This window comes from Orycteropus afer, unplaced genomic scaffold, assembly GCF_000298275.1.
Source record: "Orycteropus afer afer isolate SDZICR_OR568_19922 unplaced genomic scaffold, OryAfe1.0 scaffold00261, whole genome shotgun sequence".
In the NCBI taxonomy this organism is placed as follows: domain Eukaryota; kingdom Metazoa; phylum Chordata; class Mammalia; order Tubulidentata; family Orycteropodidae; genus Orycteropus; species Orycteropus afer.
In genome coordinates this window covers 548,796-572,369 of record NW_006921848.1, presented here as the reverse complement: position 1 = coordinate 572,369, position 23,574 = coordinate 548,796, and the positions used below count along the sequence as shown (strand labels likewise).

At 41.4% G+C, this 23,574-nt stretch overlaps 1 protein-coding gene across 1 annotated transcript in view; it reads left to right on the top strand.

Moving 5' to 3' along the window:
• The window catches only part of R3HDM2 (R3H domain containing 2), a 188,941-nt gene that overhangs the window by 146,835 nt on the left and 18,532 nt on the right, over nt 1-23,574 (top strand). The window contains 15 exon segments of the mRNA XM_042782204.1: nt 1,437-1,478; nt 3,602-3,688; nt 4,408-4,534; nt 5,437-5,515; nt 6,150-6,209; nt 6,795-6,935; nt 8,367-8,475; nt 8,701-8,722; nt 8,725-8,751; nt 8,754-8,800; nt 11,229-11,324; nt 14,511-14,542; nt 14,642-14,695; nt 18,933-19,165; nt 22,538-22,707. Of these exon segments, the coding sequence (XP_042638138.1) occupies nt 1,437-1,478; nt 3,602-3,688; nt 4,408-4,534; nt 5,437-5,515; nt 6,150-6,209; nt 6,795-6,935; nt 8,367-8,475; nt 8,701-8,722; nt 8,725-8,751; nt 8,754-8,800; nt 11,229-11,324; nt 14,511-14,542; nt 14,642-14,695; nt 18,933-19,165; nt 22,538-22,707 (1,326 nt within the window).

Below are 23,574 nucleotides of genomic sequence, written 5' to 3'. Positions count from 1 at the left end.
CAAAGTATATGTGAGCTGCTGTATGGAAAGTGAATTTGCTCTGTAAATCTTCACCCAAATCCTAAAAAAAAAAAAAAAAAAATCAAGTTTCAGAGCAATGTATGTAGTATACTTCTATTTGGTTGAAAAATGAAGCAACTGTGTATATAACCACTTATATGTGCATAAATGATCTCTGGAAAGATATACAAGAAAACTTAATAGTGACCTTTTACAGGGGACCTAAAGCCGGGGAGCAGATAGAAAAGGGAGATTTATTGTTATATCCTCTTCCATTATACCTCTTGAATGTTTGTACCATGTATAAGTACTACCTATTTGAAAAAATAGCGACAAATAGTGCTTCAGATTCCTGAACCATGACTCTTCCTCTTGCTGCAACAGGTCTTGCTCCTGGTCAGATCCACCATTTCTTACTCTTTCCATCTACCATCCTGGTTCTCCATTTGCCTTCTGGAAATGATGTTTGGTAACTAGTAAAGAAGATAAAGGAAAGAGAAATCCCTACCTAGCCAGTACCATGCTGGTGCCCTGCTTCTGTCTAGTTTCTTCCCCCAGCCTCAGTTTTTCAAGTTTCATTCCAAACATCTCATAACTGCTAAGTACCTCATCCCATATTTAACCTGTTACCTCTTCCAAAAGCCCCCATTTTTGACTTCTCAGCTTTTCAGACCTTATAATAAATTTGTCATTTCTTCCTTCATCCCACCTCAGGTCCTCATTCTTCATCTTCCTCAGCTTCTATCCTGTTCCTTATCCACTCTGGCTCCCCTTTGCTCCAATTGTCTTGTCTTTATCTTTCTTCTTACCCTGTCCCATCTTACATCCCTGACCCAGACAGGTTATCAGAACTACCATCAAGAATGTAGAGCTGAGAAAATTGTCATATTTGGGGAGGGGGACAATTGGGAAGAAGAGTCTTCTATTTCTGCAGCCATAGGGACAGGTAATTTGGGTATTTCAAGTTTGAACTCTGAATCTGTTGTCCTATAAAGACGTTATTAGGAATGATTGCTAAGAGTCATATTTCGCCATCTGTTACAGGCTAGGTAGGCTCCTGTGTTCAAGTCTAGGGAAAAAACACTCTCTCATGCTATGGTAATTTGTAGAAGCATCCTAATCAGGAGAGGAATCCATGGTTTGTCCAAAAGTAGTTTTTATTAGTCTGTGACATGGGCCAACCCATCAGTGTTCACCTACTCTTTATTGGCATGGTGAGTACTGATTTGACTTTTGACTTTAGGTGGTATGTAGTCCCTTTTGTGTTGTAATTGCTGGAGTTGCAGTATAGAAGGACAGCCAAACACATCATAAGTTTGACTGTGGGAATAATGGCTTTTCCTGTTAGTGATTTTTTTTTTTTTTTTGGTGACTATGTATTCCTTTTCATTTAAGTGTTGACTTTCTCCACTTATTTTCCAATCCCATTTTAACAGAGGCGGACATCCAACCATGGTCATGCCAGGAAACGAGCCAAGGTGAGATTCCCTTCCACTATTGCTTCTTTACTAGTGTAAACTAGTAATACTTTTCACAAATCGACTTAGCACAAGTATTTAGTTTATTCAGACCATATATAGGCAGTGTTCTTGCCTGCACTTTGTATCTTAATGATGCTCATGCGTTTATGGACATAACACATTTCCTATTGGTCTGGTTTTATTTTTCTGTAATATTTCTAGTTCAGGCATCATCAGTTTCTAATTCTTGGAAGGACACCCATCTGAAGCCTCCCAGCAGAGCCTGAGTGAATTGGTACTAATTATGTGGAAATGCCAGTTTCTCTGCTCAACCCTGGCTTCTCCAGGAAGATGGCTGCCATATGAGTCCTTTTTTTTTTTTTTTTGGCCAAATGAATTTTCCTTTAAGATAAATCCTGCCCCATTAGTAGAAATGACTCAACATTTTTATATATTCTAAAAATACAGGCATTTTTCAGTGTTTCACTTTTTAGGTTAGAGCAGGGAGGAGGATTTTGTTTTTAATCATTGTATGATAAAATTAGTACAGCACATATTATTTTAAGCAGAGTTATCAGGGAAAACTATATGCGTTAGTGTGTGATAGCTTTTTAATTAGCTAAGGAACAGTAAAATATAAAACTTTTCTTGGCACTGTAAAGAATTGTCAGCAGAAATAATAATTAAGAGTACCTACCCCTCCTCGGAAGGAAGATGGGGCGATCTACTTCTATAGTGCTACTGCCTCGGAAATCCAAGGAGGGGTCGCTATGAGTCAAGTCCAACTCGACGACACATAGCAACAACAACAACAACCCCTCCCACCAGAAAATAATGGCAAAATTTGAAGTGACTGAGCCAGTATGTGGCCTGGGTTTGAAGAAGACCAAGAAGTATGATAAACGGGTTCTGTCCTGTCCTACATGACCTAATCCACGGTGATGGACATAATGTTGAAGTCCAAACCAAGGGTACTGCTCCCTGCTACTTGGGTTCCTCCCTAGCTTTTTGAGATAAATAAGACAGTTACTGTCTTCAATTTACATTGGAGGAAACTTGGGCTTATTTATAGAGATTCAGTGACTTGACAAAGGACATTGAGTAGTGAAGTGGCAGAACTAGGCTTGAAGTCAATTCTTCAGACTTGCCTATTGTTACCACCATATAGCATTACTTGGAGTATACAGACCATATTTTGTGCCTTTGTATTAATTATAAATCTTGGTTTTAGTGTAAGAACCCTTAATAAATGTAAATAGATGTATTTCTAATTAATCATTCTATAATTCTATAATTTTTGGTTTCCTAGTAGAGCAGTGATTTGCACAGTGGATTTCCGATCTTTTTTTGGAATTCTCTAGCCCGCTGAGTAAACCAGGCGGATCAGCCTTATAAAGCATTAATAATGCTATAAAGCATTAAATCTGCGGTGTTACAAAGTTTTCTTTATCACTCTCTTTATTCTTTTCTTAGACACTTCTTTCCATATCCTTGCCATTTCAGGTTTAGAATCATTTAACATTTATTGTCTACTGTATTAGAAACCTTGTGGCAGCTCCACTCTGTCCTATATAGGGTTGCCTTAAGTCAGAATCTACTTGATGGCAGTGGATTTGGTTTTGGTTTTGGTATGCCAAGGACTCCCTATGATATGTATATTTATGTTCTTTATATCATCTAGTTCTCACAACAAACCTTTAGATATTTGTAATCCCAGTTTTACTAAGGAAAGAACAGAGACCCAGAGAGGTCAAGTAATTTTTTGAGTCTTCTAGCTCCTAAGTACAAAACCAGTAGTTGAAGCTAGGCTTTCTGACTCTCAAATCCTGTCTTCCTATTATTCATACTGCTGTGTACTCACGGTAAATTTCTGAGTCTGAAATTGAAGCATTGGCCTAGAAACAGAGGCTAAGTGAGGTGATTTTCCTGCCACCTCCAAAATAGCCATTTAGTTTTTACATGTCTACTGTTGAGAGCAAAAGAATCTTTGAAGTGAATCAGGAGCTGATGAGTAGGACCTATTTGAAAAAAAATGCTATTTAATAGAAACGGCAGCAGAGCCAAGTAAGATGCTAATCATTCAGCCAGAAGCTTACTGAGTACCCACCAAGAGAATATTTATGTATATTTGGTTTTTCCAGTCTAATTCCAAGCTGAAGTTGGTGCGCAGCCTGGCAGTGTGTGAGGAGTCCTCCGCCCCATTTACCGATGGGCCACTAGAAACCCAGGTAGGTCCTTTACAGGAGTAAGTGTGATTTTTGAGCTTGGCAGTTATGGGGAGCTCTGGTAGCATAGTGCCTAAGGCTCTTGACTGCTAACCAGAAGGCTGGTGGTTCAAACCCACTGGCCACTCCTTGGAAGGAAGGTTGGGCAATCTACTTCTGTAGTGATACTGCCTTGGAAACCCAAGGAAGGGTCGCTATGAGTCAGGTCTGACTCAACGGCACATAACAACAACAACAGTTGTTTGGTAAAGTGTAAAATACCAGCCAGGAGCAATCCATATTGAGCTTGGAAACCAGGGCAGGTAGAACTTAAGAACAAAAGCTGTTGCAGTAAAGCAGAACATGGGTGAGATCATGAAGGTCTTCATACTGGGACCACCCAGAATGATGTAGACAAGGGGATGCCAGGCCTGGGTCTTGTTTCCCCACACACACCCTTCCTCTTCAGTGGTTAGAACCATTTCCATCCAATTCCTGTGCCAGGAACAGCCAGTATAACTTGAACTCTCCATATAGTAGCCTATGTTTGCTATCAGAAAAGGCTTAGCTCTATCTTTTGATAGAATAAAAGCTAAAACAATTTAATTAACAAAATAACACTCTTCTGTAAGACAAAGCTGCCACCCCAAGATTTGCCTTCTTCAGAGATTCCAAGGGAGCTACGGGATAGATAAAATCCTTTTTTTCCCCTGTGCTTATATACCTCTTTCCATTTATCCAAGGATATAATTCAGTTGCATATCAGTTGCCCCTCTGACAAGGAGGAAGAAAAGTCCACAAAGGATGTCTCTGAAAAGGAAGAAAAGGACAAAAATAAAGAAAAGATCCCAAAGAAGATGCTGTCCAGAGGTGAGGACTTCCCCACCTCATCTCTTCTAGCACCTGGCTCTGCAGTGCCTTCTCTGTCCTGAAACCTGGCACCCACTGACCTCACTGGCCCAAGAACTGGCTGCGTGGTTGCTTGGGAAGGTGGCTAACTAGGTTACTTTTTGTGTTTCTTCAACCAACCTTGCCTTAGAGGCTCACATACCACAGAGAACTACTCTATCTGCATGGCCTACTCAAAGGAGTTCATTTTAGTGAATTCCTGTTTTATCTGTGCTTCTGAAATAAACAGTGACATGGGTAATCACTGGTAGCAAATCTTCCAGATACCATTTATATTTTGGTTTTGGGATGCCTGGAGTGATTTTTTTTTTTTCAATAATACACATTTGCCTCTATTTATTAGGCTGTCTTTGGTTTTAAACTCTTGGCCTCAAAAGAAAAAGACACAGTCCATAAAAATGATAGTTGGCAGCAAAAAGGCAACCTTGGGATTAAAAAATTGAAGTGAATCATTCACAAAGTGAATGAGTCACCCATTAATAATCAACATTTGAGCATATTTGGTGAGATTCTGGAAAATTCAGCCCAGACTGCCTTTACCTGGAATTTATTTTCCTTTACTAAAATAAAGCCTACTATGTTTTGGTCAGGGCATTCCATCAATATTTGCTGGTTATAAGGTGGCTTTTTAGTGTAGAGCTGATGCAACATTGTGTCCCAGATGCCTCATTCTATCACAGTCATGGGGAACTTTAGGGGGCTGACAGATCAGAATCATTCGCATTTTTAATGCTACAACCCCTGATTTTTTATTCAACTTTGCTATTTTCCTATCTCCTAATCAAGCTGTAGGCTTCTGCTTGGAGTCAGATATGCAAGACAGTTTCATTTATTTTAAGTTTCTTTTGTTGTGGTGGTTCTAGACTCCAGCCAAGAGTATACGGACTCCACTGGAATAGACCTACATGAATTTCTTGTAAATACACTGAAAAAGAACCCAAGGTAATGATTTGATGGAAGGGAAAAAGGGGGCCAGGGGCCAGCAGGATATCCAAGAGGCTGAGCAGCTTCCCAGAGTTTTTCTATTATTAGAATCTAGGATGCCCATCCCTTACCACTATCTCTCTCTAATGTAGTTTTATTTTCTGTGAGGGATTCAAAATACTTTCAGATTGAGGTTTATGCTGTTAGAGGAGTTGAGGAAATGCTGTAGAAGAAGAAAACAGGGACAAAGAAATGAGAAGGCTTAGGAGTGTACTGTGATAAAAAGTACAAAAGAAAAAAGTAATTGATTTATACATAAATTATAATTGCTTAAAAATTAGATAAATAACAAGATAGAATAATTAAACTTATAAGAATGAATCTATTGAGTATACTTGGCAATTAGATTTCTGATGTGGAAAACACAGTGCATGATTAGGAAAGAACTGTAAAATATATACTTGGGCTGTGTTTTTCTTTTCCAAAACACTGTAAGACCGGCTAGTAAGACTTGAGTAGTCTTTGCATGACATTCAACTATTGGAGTTTTATTATATCCTTGCCTTCATCTTTTGTAGTAAGCAATTTGCATTTTCAATGTCTATGGAAGGGCTGCTTTTTGTTTTGTTTTGTTTTAATGTTTTTAAAACAGGGACAGAATGATGCTGCTAAAATTAGAACAGGAGATTCTGGACTTTATTAATGACAACAAGTAAGTTACTTATAAGAAATATACATTTAGTGGTGGGAAGGGGTCCTGGAAAGAAATTAGGTATAATATTAGGACATCTCTCCTTCCTCTTTCCCTTAAAATCTGAATTTTGAGGTAATTACTCACTGGGATCCAAAAGGAGTAGGGGAGAAGCAGTCATAAAGGGATAAAAAAAATTACTTGTGTGAAGAGCAAAGTGAAGTTTTAAGTTATTTGCATAAATTTGAGTTGAAAAGAAGTTACATCTTTCCAATGACTGGCCCTTGTCCACATTTCACTATTCTTAAATCTCTCCTTTTTTCTTTGTAGAACATCATCCAGGTGGGTGAGACTTAACTTCTTAAGGAGTATTCCTCATAAGGATAGTGGGTCATAGTGATCTGCAAAATGCTATAGATAAGAAGCTGAGGGGAGCCTTTTTGGTTCTCATTGAGTAAATATCTATCTTATAATGAAAAGACCTTGTTTGCTGGTCTGTTTACCTAAGAACTTCCCCGCTTTTAGACACTTAGAAGAAAAAGCACAACTGGCTATTATTGCTATTATTTGCCCTTATTTCATTTTTTGCCTCTGGATTTTCTTCAGTAACCAGTTCAAGAAGTTCCCTCAGATGACCTCATATCACCGGATGCTATTACACAGGGTAGCTGCCTATTTTGGGATGGACCACAATGTTGATCAAACTGGAAAAGCTGTCATCATCAACAAAACCAGTAACACAAGAATGTAAGGCTTTAGGAAGGTTTTCTTGGGATAACCTACTGGGGTGGAAGAAGAAGGTATAGGATCAAGATGTCTCTTCTGGGGAAGGGGTGCTGTGGAGAGCTGTATCATCAGTTCCCTTGTCAATAACTACTCCATTCAAAGCCTTGGGAACAGATTTTAAAGGTATTCTGTGAAGGCTGGCACCAGCTTCTCTTCACCTTCACTGATAGGAAAAGGAGCAAGACAAGGTACAGGTGTATAAAGAATAGCCTAAAGATTTCATTAAAACCTTCATGTGATGGGTATATGGATGGATAGATAGGTGGACAGGCTAAACGATTAGGTATGTCTATGAAATGAGGAATGTATCCCAGATCATATATAGGGTTGGCAGACAATGGTCCTATAAGTTTATGTGAATCATCAGAATTCCCAGGTGTATAGCAGAGCTGACAAGGAGCAAGGTTGTGGTCACTGCTTGGTCACAGCCAGCTACCCAGAGGGACCGAGTAGTTGAACCTGTGGGCTCGGGACCATAGTCACAGGGGACATCAAGCTCAATTGGCATAACATACTACACAAAACATTGTTCCACCTCCTACTTTGGTGAGTAGCGACTGTGATCTTAAAAGCTAGCAAGCTGCCATCTAGATGCGACGATGGGTCTCTCTTCGTCAAGAGCAAAGAAGAAAGAAGAAAACCAAAATTAATGGAAACAATTAGTCCTAGCAACTGGTACACCATCCGATCGGCAACCTATACAACTATGAGACCAGAAGAACTAGATGGTGCCCAGCTACCACTGTCATCCACTTGGAAGGGGATCTATGTGGGAGATCCTGGATAGAGAGGGAGAACAATATGGAACAAAACTCAAAGTCATTTGGAGGAAAAAAAAGAAGGTGGGGACCAGGTTTGCTGGTCCAATAGAGCCTGGTGGAACCACTGAGACTATGGTCCCTAGCTGCCCTTCAGGTCTGGAATTGAACCCACACCTGTGGTTTCCAGCCACACAAAGTACAGGCATGTCAGTTAAACATTTACCTCAAGTAGACACATGCCTTGGAGAGAACAATCATGGGAGAAGGAAGGGCTGCTTATGCACAGGGAGACAGCTCAGGGGGCAGGAGAGTATGGAGGGATGGTCACTGGGAAGAGGTAACTATGGGGAGGAAGTGGGAGGGGAGCTGTTGCATTGTGGTAAACTGTGGTCAATAACATGAGATAAAGTATATGTGAACTGCTGTATAGAAAGTGAATTTGCTCTGTAAATCTTCACCCAAATCACAATTAAAAAAAAAAAAAACCTTCATGTGACTTTTTAAATGCCCAACTCCAGAAACCTCCTGAGTAGTAAGTTGTGCAATATAAAAGAGCTATACTAGGAAGTCTGCTTCCTAACAAAAGGGTCTTTTTTTCTCTTTTTCTTCCACATTTCTGTCCCAATCCCAGTCCTGAACAGAGGTTCTCAGAACATATAAAGGATGAGAAGAATACAGAATTTCAACAGAGATTCATTCTCAAGAGAGATGATGCCAGTATGGACCGAGATGATAACCAGGTGAAGAGTGGAAAAGGGTGGGCCTGTTGTAGAGAGATTGCAGTAAGAGAAACTGGGAGGGGAGAAGAATTTTTGTGGGATAGAGAAAATACACATCTTAGTATGGAAAAATGTATTGAGCTGTATTGAGTTGAGAACTGACTACCCCTTTTGAGCTGAATGCCACCTTCTTAGCCCCAGAGAGACATGGTGCTGAGGTTTGCTGGGTTTTGTCATTTGGCTTAGAACTCCCTGCCTTTGCCACTGACTTTAACTCCGAGTCACTGTGGAACAAAGCAAGTCCCTACCAACTTCAGCCTTGATCCAGCTGATGATTTTGTGGTGGGTTTTTGTTTTTGTTTTTCTTTAATAGTTAGGGATTTCTTTGGGAATCACCAAAAGCTACTTTACCCCCCTTCCACTCTTAACCTAACTCAGGACTAGCCTTGAACTGGCAAAAGCTGTGATCCAATTTATCCACTTATAAAGGTGTATTCTGACTCCTTTCTGCAAACTCCTTAATCTTTTCCCAACTCCTTCCACCAAGGTGAGTGAGTTAATTTTACTTTTTGATGCTGGGAATCTCAGGCAATATCCCCTTTGTAATTCACTCCTATGGGAATAAGAAGTGAACAATCTGCCCTATCCCTTCATTTATCAGCCTGACAACCTCTGGTCACCCTTCAGATAGTTATTTGGGGGTTAGTTTTCCTAGCTAAATAGAAGGTTTAGATCCAGCCTGCTTCTGCTTGGCCTCCAGAGAGAATTAGGTAGAGAATAGGATTAAGGTTTTGAAGTGTGTGATTGGGTAGAGCCAAAATGATTCTTGCTAGATAATGATAATTATAGTAATATCTTACCTCTAGAGTCAAAATTAGCTTTCTTGGCATACTATATGGTCTTGAGACCAGGACTTTTCTTGCTGCTATTTGAATATTTGAGGGAGTCCTTTTGAGAAAAGTGCCATATATTGTGGACAAACACACTGGGTCTGATTGAAAACAAACATATAAAAATTTAAAAACCGAGAAAGAGCCTTTCCATCCTGATGCCCTTCTCTCCATTTTCCCAAAACCCTTTTTCTGTGGATCAGGAATTATTCAGGCCTAGATACACATTGCCATGGAGTGAATTCTGTCCCTAGTGTGAACTTTTCATCTCTCAGTTTCAGGCTTGACCCATGATAGGGTAGGCTCTATGTACTTTCTGTCTGTGGTATTAATGATAAACATAGTAATTGCTATTTTTATTGTCTTCTCTGAACTAGGCTTTGTTCTAAACATGTTACGTTATTGTTTCTTTTGGTCCTCTCTACAACCCACTGTAGGTGGGGGTTATTAGCCCCACTTTTACACATCAGAAATCTCAGTTTAGAAAACTGAGGCTAAGAGACACTAAGTTATTTGCCTGAAGTCACATCACAGGAAGATGTCAAAGCTGAGATTGTGCCTGACCTCAAAGCCCTTTATGATCTTTCTGTTCTGCCACTCTGCCACTGGTTTATGAGTACTAGGGGTTAAGGAAGATATAACTCCTCAAGGCCCTGTGTCTTCTTGAAATGGGAATTGTAAAGAACATTTAGTAGATTTAGTAAATTTAGGTTCTTGAGGCTAGTGAGAACTAATTCTAGTCAGAGTCGATACTCCTTAAGTTATGGCTGTCTCCAGAGATGGGTGAAGACCAGCCTAGAGCAGCAGTCTCCTTCCGATTGCTTCATCTGAAGCTTTCAGAGCCTCTGGGTTAAAGATCAGACTCTCTTATGACCTGATGACATTCATTCATGTCATCACCCTCAGAGCTCCTTATCTTCAAGAGCAGTATGGTAAAGGACACTCATGTAACACTCTGCAGGACAGTGTTTACAAATCATAGGCCCAGAGAAGAAAAGACAGTGATGGAGAGTTGGCTGGTAGGCTAGCCAGAGGTGGAGAAATGGTCTGTCCAGCTACCCCTACTAGTCACCACACTGCATTTTTCAGAGAATGTAACGTTCTCTGTCCTCCATTTCCTTTTTTTGTCTCTCCCCTCCCTCCACTGTACCTTCTTTGTCTGGTCCTTTCTCTGTCTATCCTTTCTGTTCTAGTCTCCTTTTCTTTTCCTTTCTCTATTTTTGTTGCTCTGTTCTTCCTTCATCCCTATTTCTGTAATTCCTCTCTCTGTGTCCTTTCCTCCAGTGGCAAACTTAAGACGAGACGAATTGTTTAGACTTTGAGTTTAGCTTCGCCCTTGGGATTTCATTTCCAAGGCCCTCTTCACTGAACTGTGTGTGACTTGAATCTTCAAGGCATGACATTAGTGACTAAAGTAAGGATAGTATCGGGTGCTAGTTCTGTAAACCTCCTCATCTACAGCCAGCTCTGCTAAACACCTACCTGTTCCTTCTCCCTGTCTGGCTTCCTTCTATCCTTTGCTTTCCCTTTAAAGCAATGTTGTTTATTTTCCCAGGGCTATTTTCTTGATCCTTACTGACTAGAGAGTACCTGATTACCACAGGAAAGCAAACCAGTCCTTGTGAATAGTGGTTGTTCTTGATACTCTGGGGGGGCGGGGAGATGGAAAGCCCCCAACTATCCAGAAAACCTGATCTCTGAAACTGCATGGTCAGATGTACCCAGTGAAACCTGTCCAGGACTGGAAATTTTATTTCTTTCTCCCCTCCCCCCCTATTTTTTTATGGCAACTATAAACTCTCCCGGTTTCTCTTCCTTGCTGGTGTGCAGTGAGCTTGCAGTACGAGGAGAACTTAACTAGCTTAATTCTGCTCATCGATCTAGATCAGAGTTCCATTGCAGGATGGAAGGAGGAGCAAGTCAATAGAAGAGAGAGAGGAGGAATATCAAAGGGTCCGAGAGAGAATATTTGCCCGAGAGGTAAGTGTAGCTTCCGAGAGTTGTCAGCCCATAGCTTTTAGCTCTTAATCTTTGGAACTGTGAATGGAATGAACCCTCCATAAATGTTTTCTTGTTTTGTTCTGTTTTGAAATAACCAACATCAGCCAGCCCCAGATTTATTCTCTAAAATTAAAAGTGGTATATTGGGAAGCTGCAGAATTTTTATTTGTACATTTTGTAATTTGTGCATACATCATACAAAGGGAACTAAAACTTGGAGTGGCTGAATTTGGTAGATATGACTAGATTGAACATAGAAATTACTTTGGCAGGGCTTATGGAAGGGCCCTGAATCTGATCTGCCAAGCCCTCTTCCTGCTTGCCCTCTTCCACTCTTACTGTCTATTTTAGGCATCTTTGCTTCTGAGTGGAAGACTTAGTGTCCACATAGCCTATACATTCATCTTATCTGGCCAGCTGCATATTTAGGATGTGTTGGTAAATTTTAGAGCACAGGTCTGACATCCATCCTCTGTGAGCTCCATACTCCACATGCATAGAGGGTACCACTATTTCCTCTAGTCCCTTCCTAAACAGGAAGTCTCTTCTCTGTATTTCTTACTTTGCCTCTTTAGGACAGGAGTGACTCTGTGGGCCAGAAGGCAACTTGAATCATTTCAGGCAACTTTATTCTTAAGAGTTGTTGGCTGTATACTTGGTACAAGATATACTCGGTACTCCTGTATCTGGTTGCCTTTGCCTTCCAGGGTGAAGATTTCTATAGCAGAAGTTCAGGGAATGGTGTTGGTAGGCAAGGAAGGAACAAATCTCTAGAAAATGTAGGATCCAGATAGCAGTACCATCTCATAGTCTGATGAGCAGCACAGGAGGAAGAGCCAACCCCCTTCATTATCAAAAGATGTCCAGTTTTATTCAATATACTTAAGTGGCTATGGCTTTCCTCCCATTCCCCACTCTCCTCTCCCCCAGCAAGACCCAAAAAGTAAATAAATAAATTACATGTCTATATTTTTTCATCATCACTTAGCTCAAAAAACTATTGTTTCCCATTTCATGAAAACTAAACTCTCCTATGAACTTGTTCCATTGGCTCAGGAAATCCAGGTCCTTCCAAGAATCTGCACTAGGGACAGCTACACAACAAGCCTTCTGGCCCAAAGTCCAAAGAGAAGGAATCTTCTTACCTTCTTTTAATACATATTTCATCTGAGTCAGACAAATCCTTCTTCTAATGAGCCAACCAGTAACCTTACGAGGGTTTTGTATCTCTACTTACAAACCAGTTGGGTGGAATGAGAGAAGAGATGTCATTTGTATACAGTTGAACCCTGGTGGCACAGTGGTTAAAGCATTGACTGCTATCCAAAAGGTCAGCAGTTTAAGCCCACCAGCCTCTCTGTGGAAGAATGATGAGGCATTCTGCTTCCGTAAAGATTTACAGCCTTGGAAACTCTATGGGAGCAGTTCTTCTCCCTCCTGTAGGGTCATTGTGAGTGGAAATTGACTCGATGGCACTGGATTTGTTTTGGTTTGGTAATGATGCTAAATTGTAGACAGAGCAGGTTGTGGATAATAATTGCAAACATATATACATACACACACACATGTGTATGTGTGTGAGTATGTGTATATATATATATATATATATAGTGCTTACTATCTTTGAGGCACTATTCTAAGCACTTTATGTACATTAACTCATTTAATTCTCACACCAGGCCTGTGAGGTAGGTTTCCTTATTTTTCCCATTTCATAGATAAGGAACTGAGGCACAGAAAGGTTAAGGTATAACCTAAGGTCTTACTGCTAGTTAGCAGAAGAGCTGGTATTTGATTTCAAGCAGTCTGGCTCCAGAGTCTGTGCTCTTAACCCCTAAACTTAACTAAACCACTTCTCAATAGCTTGCTCTGCTCTAGGATCTTTAAATTAAGAAATATCAGTGACATCATAGCCTAGCTGATTATCTGTGATATGGTCTGTGCTCTTCTGAATCACTGACACATGGCCATTATACCAGCCATTATTAAAGCCATGGATGTTCTGAAAGCATAGACAACTTTAAGTAGGGGAATGGGGCTGTTTATCAACAATACTGGAATGGATCAAACTAAAATCATAAGAAAGACAAAGTTATCTCTTCTCTCCTTTTTTCTCCTGATTTCTAGCCTTATCAAGCCTCTACTTACATATGTTTTCTTTGTTAAATCTTTGTAGATTTATCACTTTCCTTTCAGTGCTTCTGACTCTTGCCATGGTAGAGGCATCAGGAATCTCAGAAGGTCTAGACAATGAAAAATGGCCAAAGCCCACTGTACTCCAAAGATTCCCACATAGAGGGGAGCCTGGCCAGCCAAAGGGAGCTGATTAAGAGTGAAGTTGTAGGTGCTGGAGGAGCAGGAGGCAGGCCAAAGAGAAAGAGAAGTGGCAAGAAGGGTGTTTGGATGGAAATGCTGCTGCTGCAGCCTTCTCTGCAACCTGAGCTGTGTGCTGGAAAGCTGCCCAACACAGGCTCTGCTCCAGGCGGAGCCTACTCTGCTCAGCAGGTGGACACTCTTGGTACTTTTTCCTAAGGGTTGGGAGTCCACCATGATGCTCACTTCATTCAGCTCAGTGGCTTTGTCAGGAAATGATTCCCAAAGGGAATGTTTCAGACTCTTAATTTCTCCTTTTTCTAGCCTCCTATCCATTTCCTACCCTCTTTGGGTCCCAGGTGTGAATGTTTTTCATTTTGACCAGTGTAGAAGGCAGAATGGAATAGCCATTGAAGATGATTTCCAAAAAACTAAGTTTCTTTCTCTTGTGTCCCTTTTCCCTTCCTGTGAAGACACTCTTTAGGACCAAGAACATCGATTGTTTTCCTCAGCTTACCATTAGAGAGAATAAATATAAGATGAAAAAGGAAGTAATAGTTAGGTTAATACTTTTCCTTTTCCCCCTTTCCATACTCCTTCCTACCTTTACCAGCCTCTGTTTTTGAACACTCTGTGGAAGGGCTGAAAGTGCCCAATATTCTTCCGCATTAAAGATGAGAAGTCAGATTGGGTATAAGGGTGTGGGCTGCCCTGTCCCTGCTCCCTCTCTCCCTGTTAGTGGGGTGAGCTTTGGTTTGAGGACATTGGGTGTTCATAGCATCATGGAACCCTTTTTGGTTATGCCATGCTGTTTTCTTATAAGTTATTTTCCGTTTTCTCCCCCTCACCTAGACTGGACAGAACGGATATCTAAATGACATCAGGTTAGTACCACCTAGCATGTTCCCTGCTTTTCATTGAGCTTTCGTCAGTGAGGTTAATATAATCCTGTAATGATGCTTTTCTTTGATGTTAACCAACAGACTCTCCAAAGAAGCCTTTTCTTCTAGTTCTCACAAAAGAAGGCAGATTTTTAGGTACCTCTGTGTGATCTACATCTCTCCTTTTTTTTTTTTAACTTTCATTTTGTTTTGCTATAATCTTTTCAGTGGAGTTAGTTTGCTCCATGCATGGCTGCTTGTGGAATAAATCAACTTGTGGTTTTTGCAACATTGGATTTTTTTTCCCCCCATTAAAAAAATCGACTCCTCTTCAGTGACTTTTTTGTTTAATTCCATTTTGAGTCCTAGATAGGTGGTGAAGAGGATCTAATAGGTGTGTCTGGGATTGGTCCTGCTGCCTCCCAGAAGTTTGGTAGAACTGGGCTTTGTTGAAGGACTTGAACATACATTAAGGTCATAGAATGGGTGTCTTCTGGCTGCCTTTTCTGAATGTGTGAAAAGCTGTGGGGAGTTTGTCCTTGTCCCATCATACTGAATGTTTTGTACCTTCATGAAGGAATAATATAGACACACATATAAATACACATATAAACATCTGTCTATGGATAGTTTTCTGTTTGAGAAAATGTATGAGCAAGATGACCTCAGAAGAGACTTTTCTACCTTAGAATGGGCTTAGAGCATGTTCTTGATGTGATTGTCCATAATTCCTTGCTCTTAGTGTTGGCAAAAACTGCTGTATTAACTTCCCCAGTGCCTCATATTCTTAATTTTCCAATTGATGACACTTGATAACACTGTCCCTTTCATATTAATCTCTCAGTCCCACCCCAGAGGATTACACAAGGCATTGATGAGAGCCACCAGCTCACTTTAAATATATTTAAATATATTCTTCCCATTTCTGTTGTACCAACAGAAATCAGTAAAGAGAACTTAAGTATTTAACACTAGGATTCATGTCTCCCCCTTTCCAAAGGGTTTCTCTCTTTTTGAATCTTGAGCTAGAAAGGGATTGACTAATTGAGATTAGACAGATATCTCATTCCCATCTTTTAGTTGTCCTTTCCAAGTTCAGTCAAACCATATGGGAAGTGATTCTTGAGATGGAGAGTTTGTTTCTCTTTCCATAGCTCTGAACTCTTTTTTTCCTAGACCATCCCTCATTGAGGCCTATATAAAAACCCTAAGGAGAGAGGGCTTCACAGTGTTCATCATAGTAAGGGATGCACTCCCTCACCATTTTGTTTCATTTTTACTTTTTTTAATTCTTGTTCATATCCTACACTTTAGGGTCATGGATCATTCCAGAATAACTTTAATAAACAGAAATTTTAAAGAGTTCTATGGACTCTGTGTATGACTTAATGCACAGTGCTTTAGCAGTTGTCAAAGTATACTTTATCTAATTCAGTGCCTTACATGCTAGTTTGATAACTCTAGGAAACCAGAAGCAGAAAGATTAAGTGGCTAGCCCAAGTTTACATAGCTATTAGTGGCAAAACTGGGACTGACTCCTTGTCCAGTGTTCTTCTCACTACACCACTCCACTTCTCTGCAACATCACTCCTTCCTCTCTGAGTAGTGTTCTACTGGGAGCCCTAATTAGCGTTTATTGCTAAGAAAAATGCTCTTATGAGTGCCATGGAGCATCAAACTACATCAAACTGTGCAGATAATAGCTCTAAGGATCTGGTTGTGCAGGTACAACTCTCTCCTCTCCGGACCTCCTTTTAAGCTGTTGCTTTTCATACTAAGCTTTGATTAAAGATGTAGATCATCCAAAATGCAGCTTCATGTACTCTTAAGAGGGTAACTTCTTCCCCTATTTGAGTACTAGGGCACTTCAGTGATTAGAAGCTGATCTTCTCTAACTACTTTATATGTTTATTCCCAAATCTTTGTTTGTGAAATGCCAATATACCAAATACCATTATCCAGATTGGCAGTAACTATGGTAACTTCCCAATACTTTGGAAGATTCTACTCCATTGTTAAATACGCCACAGTGAGGTTTACTGATATTGCCACCTCTTCCACAGGCCTCGTACCCACTCCCCAGGCCCAACAAACTAGACTTTTCACTAGCACTAAATGTCCTTGATAAAATTAAATCAGCTCTACTTTTACAGGAGGATGAGGTGTGAACAATGCTTTCTGCCTTTTATCCTCATCTCACCAACACAAACACACACACCACCAAAACCAATCTGGTACTCAGAATTGGGTTGAGTTGTTTTTTCTAGTTGCCTTATTTTTAGTAAAGTGGAAATAAATCATTAGAGATTAGGTTTTGTAGAGAAGGAAAACTAATCTCTTTCCTGGCCAAGACACACCCTATTTTCTCAAACCCTCATGGATGTAATGCACTAGTCCATGTTGGTCAGAAGATCATCGCACAGTCCACAGTTTGAGTCTTAGGAGAATGCATGAATACAGATGTGCTGCCACTTTGGCCCAAGCTTTTCTAGGGTGCTTGGTTTAAAGTTGCCCCATTCACTGTCTACCTGTAGTAGAAAGAGAAAGTAAATGACAGGATTGCTGTAACAATGTTACAGCAGCAGTGTTTGATTTAGGTAGAAAAGTTCATTATGACTTGTCTTGCAGAAATTAAGCTCTGATGTCTGAAATTCAGAGCAGCTTCATCCATTGCCACTACTGTATCCCTTTCCCCCACAAGCATATACTTCTTTACTAAGTCCTCAGTAGACTTGCCTTTGCCCATTGAGGCAAAGAGCTGTTGGATCTCATTTCAAGTCTGGTTCTATTCCTGGAGATCTCCTGATTTATACGTCTTTCTTGTTTCCCATTCTAGTTTTGACATCCTCAAGAGAAAGGAATAAACTTTTGAGTAAACAGGAATGTTTCCCAGTCCTTAGTTCTAACTATGTGGAGAGAAGCACTGAGGTTTTATATAAATATGGCATAGTGCCTAAGGCATTTGACTGCTTAACCAGAAGGCTAGCAGTTCAAACCCACCAGCCGCTCCTGGGGAGGAAGATTGGGCAATCTACTTCCATAGTGATACCACCTCGGAAACCCAAGGAGGGGTCGCTATGAGTTGGATCCGACTCGATGGCAGTGACTTTGGTTTGGCTTTTGATTAACCAGCTGTGCCAGTGTGTTCTTAGCTTACCATGGTTGGCTTGGCTAAAAGCTTGAATAGTTGACCCTAGCATGTATTTTGCCTAGTTTCCCTACAATGCCTTTGGAGCAGGTGGGAATAATACCTTGCTTTTTTAGAATAACTGAGCCTAGTGTGGAGCTAAGGGAATTGGGTTGAGGTTTCCTGTTTGTTTTTGGTGGGATGGTGGTGAAAAGAACGGAGCCCAAGTTACTGTGGTTTTTGCTTAATTGGCTCCAAGTATACATACCAAAACCTTGTGATTCCCATTTGATTTCCTTAGGTCATTGGGGGAGGCTGAGGATGCCTGGTTCTTGGTTGCTTATTGATTGAGAAGCTGTAAGAGCTTAACAAGATTGAGGGTTTTCAGGTCGACCCAGGCTATCTTGAGGAGTACAGCAGTTTTTAATCATAGGCAGTGATTATACCATCAGGATAACTCTGATGTTTCCATAGTAGAACAAGAGAAGAAGAATCCCTTTTCTCAGCAGCCTTGTGCACTTGCCTGGGCCAGTGGAGGTATAAATATGGGAGCATCTATGCACAGTGCCCCACTTCTTGCCATCCTGGATCCCAAGGGCTTTTTTGCTTGATCTTGCTGAGGACTCTGGTCCTTAGAGAACCTAGAACAAGTTGTTCCCAGATACCAAAATGGAACTTCCACAAAACAGTTCCCTACTGTCAGACTGAATTTTCCCAAGTACCCTTTTAGGCCACTGTACTCCTCATCCCACCCCTGGAAAGATGTCTATAAGCAGCACCTCTTCTTGTTTAGACATGTGTTATGTGGAAGACCTATTCTGTGATTTATCTGTGTCATTGACTACCCCTGCCTTCTAGCAGTAGTACCTATTAGGAGTCCTTTTATTTTAAGAACTCCTGGAAGGAACTTGTACCCCTCTGCTCCCCATTATTTCCTGCATGTATGGGATCCCCACAGGAGCTGGGGAAGAGACCACAGCCAATCTCAGCATCATGTATGTGGTTCCTGTCCACCTCTGGTCTGATGTACTGAATTAGCTGCCAGTGCACTGTCTTCCAGATTTGCCTCTGTGCTCTTTGTGGCTGTACTGGATCTTGTTCTGTCTGCTCCCATCAAGTCTCAGTTGGGCAGCCAACTAACAAGAAGTCAGTGTCCATCCTTCCTGCACCCTCACACCTTCTTTGTTATAGAAATGAACTCTCTCCTAGCCCTTCTGCTGAAGTGGTGGGTGGGGGGGGGTGTTCTGACCACTGTGGTCTCTGCAGGGGGAACCGAGAAGGGCTGAGCCACACTTCAAGCAGCCGCCAGAGCAGCACAGACAGTGAACTTAAATCCTTGGAGCCACGACCCTGGAGCAGCACAGACTCTGATGGCTCTGTCCGGAGCATGCGGCCCCCTGTCACCAAAGCCAGCAGCTTCAGTGGAATCTCTATCCTCACCCGGGGTGACAGCATCGGGAGCAGTAAAGGTGGCAGTGCAGGAAGGATCTCCAGGCCAGGTACAGTCTCTCTCCTTCCATGTCATGCCTATCCTTTCTTGCTTGTCTTCTGAGAAACATCACCGATACTTAGTCTAACAAAACACTTGTCTCAGTATAATTTCCTGGAAATCTAACACAGCTAAGTAAGGAGAAGTTTGATTTCTTGGAGCCATCATCCTTTTTTGGTTTGTTTGTTTTATGACGTTGATTGCAATCACCACAGTGTGCCGGCACTCTTCCCACTTCCTCCCTGTGTTTCTTGTTTCCATTTGTCCTCCTGTGCCTTTCTGCCTTCTGAGCTTTGTTTCTAACCAAATGCTGCCCTTTTGATCTCATCATTCTAAGGAGTGGTTACCTCCCTGCTGTTACTGTTCACTTTATAAGGTGTCTGTTGTTTGGCTGAAAGTTGAGCCACAGAGTGAGTTCTGTTCCAGGCTGAAGGGTATCTAAGAGCCATGGGCTCAGAGGTTTCACCAGTCTCTATACCAGTAAGCCTGGTCTTTTTCATTATTTCGAGTTTTGCTCTAAATTTTTCTCCCACTCTATTCAGGACCTCCTATTGGGCAGCTCTTTCAGAGCTGTCAGCATGGTAGCCAGTCACCCTCTAATTCTTCTGGTCTCAGGGTCATGGAGGCTGGAGTTCACATGGTCTTTTAGTCCTTTACGTTAATTGTTTGCTGGTGTCTTTGATTTTCTTCACTCTTCTTTGCTCTGGATGGGGAGCAAAGATAGTTACACCTTAGTAAGTCATCATCCTTTTGAGTTCTCTCTCTGATTTCCTTTCAGATCTTCTCTCCTGATTCAGAAAAACTGATTGGGGCTAGATTATTCTGCCTGATTTCTGACCGAAGTCCAGGTCCAGATTACACACTGATATGAAAATGATAGCTGCTTTCATCTTGTGGCCTTCCAAGACTCTAAAGTGGGTTTGTGGAGCAGAGGAAGCCTTTGGAGTTTAGCTATTTGTAATTAATTAGTAGTAGTCAATAGACTAGAACATCAGATATTATACTATTACATATACAACCCTGCAGTAACAGTAATAACAAACAATAATTTATAAATGGATACATAGGTAGATATGTAAGCTGAAAAGGTATAGGATGGTATATAGGAGTATGCCCATGAGCATGTATCAGTTTGGCAGAGATACTTCTACATACGTATTTATATGGGCTGCAAATATATCCGGGTATATAGTAGAGCATACAGAAGTTATGCGAACTTCTTAGCCATAACCAAACACCTTGAAGGACTGAGTCAGTGGGCTTGAGTGTTTAGGACCAGAGTCTAGGGGGACATCTAGGTCAACTGGCATAGCATAGTCCATAAAGACATGTTCTACATCCTACTTTGATAAGTAGCAAGTGGGGTGTTAAAGGCTTAATAAGCAACCATCTAAGATACGGCTATTGTTCTCTTCTTTGAAGAAAAGAAGAAAATCAAAGACTCAAGGAAACAGTTAGTCCAAAAACTAATGGACCACACAAACCAGTCTCCACTAGCCTGAGACCAGAAGAACTAGAGAGTACCCAGCTGCCACTACCTACCACTCTGATCAGGGTCACAACAGAAAGTCCTGGACAAGAGTGGGAGAAAAATGTAGAGAAAAATTCAAAATTACAAAAAAAGACAAGACTTACTAGTCTGATAGAGACTACTGAAACCCCAGAGACTACAGCCCTAGGGCACTCTTCAAACCTAGAATTAAACCCAGTCATGGAGATCAACTTTCAGGTAAACAATAGTCAGGCCTGGAAAGTGAACAGTAACACCCATGAGGAACATGTTCATAGCAATCAACCACACAAGACCAAAGGGCAGCACCTGCCCAAAAACAAAAGTTCAGAAGACGAGAAGGGTCAGGAAAGATGGGGGAATGGAAGTAGGGAACTCAGGGAGGAAGCAGGAAGTCTGCTATTACACTGAGGAGATTGCAACTAATGTCAAGAAAAATAATGGGTATAAATCGTTGAATAGAAACTAATTTGCTCTTTAAACTCTCACCCAAACCACAGTAAAGTGTTCTAAAAAAGAGAAAGAGAGAGATGCTGCTGTGACCACTCTTAGGACCATGGCCAGTCACTGGGAAGGAGCAGACGTTCTCATACATTCCACATGCAAGGCCTGTGACCACCCTTTTACTCTCTACACCCAGTGGGCTTCTGTTTCACCACTCTGAAAAAATGGCTTGAATCTCATTCCAGAAGTTCTGTGAGTCTTGTCCGTAGTAGATACCAAGAGTTGTGAAGATGTTGCCTCAAACTGTTAGATCTCTGCTGCCCTTCTCTGTTACCCCTTTCTATTCCCACTGTTTCTGCCTTTGTCCAGGCCTTTACCTTTCATTTATCACACTAGCCCTCAAGCTGATTTCCTGGCTCCATTTTCAGCCCCTTTGAGAACTGTTTTATCAGTCTAAAACAGATCTAATCACATCAGTCCCACCTTTAAAATTGCAGAATTTAAAAATAGAGAATTCATGATTCTTAATTGCCTGTATGATAAAAATCCAAACTACTTAATATAGCATGGCCTCCCCTCCTGACTCCAGTTTGCCATCTTAGTGTTATTTCCAGATACCCATCCATCCTTCTCAGGCTGTCTATCCATTTCTTGAATCTGGAATTAACTTTATTCCCCCTCAACTTGACAACTTTCTGTTTATCCATTAAGCCCTTCTCTTCTCCTCCTCTTTAAATCCTTGCTGACCCTCCTGATAGTTCATTCTTCCCTCATCTTTGCTTTCATAAAACTTTGTTCATATTGCTCATGTATCCCATATCCTTATCAGTTTGTAATAGCTGTGTGGCTGTCTCTCAAGGACTTGTGTTCCCTTCACAATGCCTGGCACATAGTCGACATTCAGTATGTATGTGAATGCATACATGCCTTGGAGAATCTGGAAATGGGAAAAATAGGGGGTGAAAGTGGTATGTGCACATGCATATGCTTGGAGAGACAGGGTTGTCTTCTTAGCAATTTTCATGAGAGATGCTACAAGTAGAGAAAACAGGTCCCTTAAGGGTTCAGGAATCTGGTCCTTCTCAGGAAGTAAGCAATCATATTTTAACTTTCTAATCATGATGGGCAGATTCTAGGCACTTCAGGGGAGGTGCCTCAGCAGCCTTATGTTTTGTTCAGTTCCAAAACCAAACTCTTGACAGTCAAGGTAGTTACTACCTTTGCAGAGTGAAAGCCTGCTGTGAGGTGAGGATTCTCATCAGCAGGGAAGCGGAAAGGCATCTATGCTCATCCTGACGGTGGGGTAGTGGACAGCAGGAGAGTGAAAAGAAAGAACAGTGGAAGAGTAGAGCCTTAGAGCTGGGCCCTCAGGGCTAGAATGCTCATGGCTTTGTTTATAACTCTTAATGGGTCTCCTGTTTGCCTTAGGTTTGGCGCTAGGTGCCCCAGAAGTGTGCAACCAGGTCACCTCATCCCAGACTATCCGGGGCCTTCTTCCGTGTACTGCCCAGCAGCAGCAGCAGCAACAGCAGCAGCTTCCTGCTCTCCCGCCCACGCCTCAGCAGCAGCCCCCCTTGAATAATCACATGATCTCACAGGTGAGTCACCACTCAGTGTCAGAGCCCCTCTAGCCTGATTCAGACAAGCTCTGGAAGTACCATCACATCTGTTGTGCTGTGGGTGGCAGGAAGGATCAGGTTTTGGAGACATGGCACTCTCTCCCCCATCCCTTATTTGTTAATTTGGGAAAAGAAGAGTAAGGGCAAAGATTTGGTCAAAGTGCTCTCAGTAGAGTCAGCCTAGGAACTTCTTGCTTTATATTTCTTCTTCTTCATCCTTAGAAATGTTAGTGGGGTCTTTTACCTGACCCCACATTTCTGCTGCACCTCATCTCCCTCTATACCCTGTATAATTAGCAAGGAGGTTTTGTTCACTGTATCCATATATGGAGCTTGAGAAGATCACAGCTCCCTCCACAGTCTGACTGAACATGTTTATGTGTCTGATGGCACATAAATACATGTTTATGTGTTATGGTCTGGAGCAAAAAGGAATGAAAAAACACTCATTCAAGACCCCTGCCATGCATATACCACAGGGCACAAAGACCCCAAATGTCTTTGTTTCCCATGCCATAAAAAGCTTATATCATTCTGAAATTATTTTCTATGTGTTGAAGGATTGAGCAAATGAGTAAATATTTTGAGGATGTTGAGAACCAGGTTTCTCACTGTCAGAAAGTGAAATACAAATACGGAACTGGAGTAGGCTAGGAAGAATTCTGCGTTGTTGGATTAAAATTGGATATGGTATGAATTTGTGAGGAGCTCTGGTAGCATAGTGCCTAAGGCACTTGACTGCTCACCAGAAGGCTGGCGGTTCAAACCCACCAGCCACTCCTCGGAAGGAAGGTTGAGCAATCCTACTTCCATAGTGATACTGCCTTGGAAACCCAAGGAGGGGTC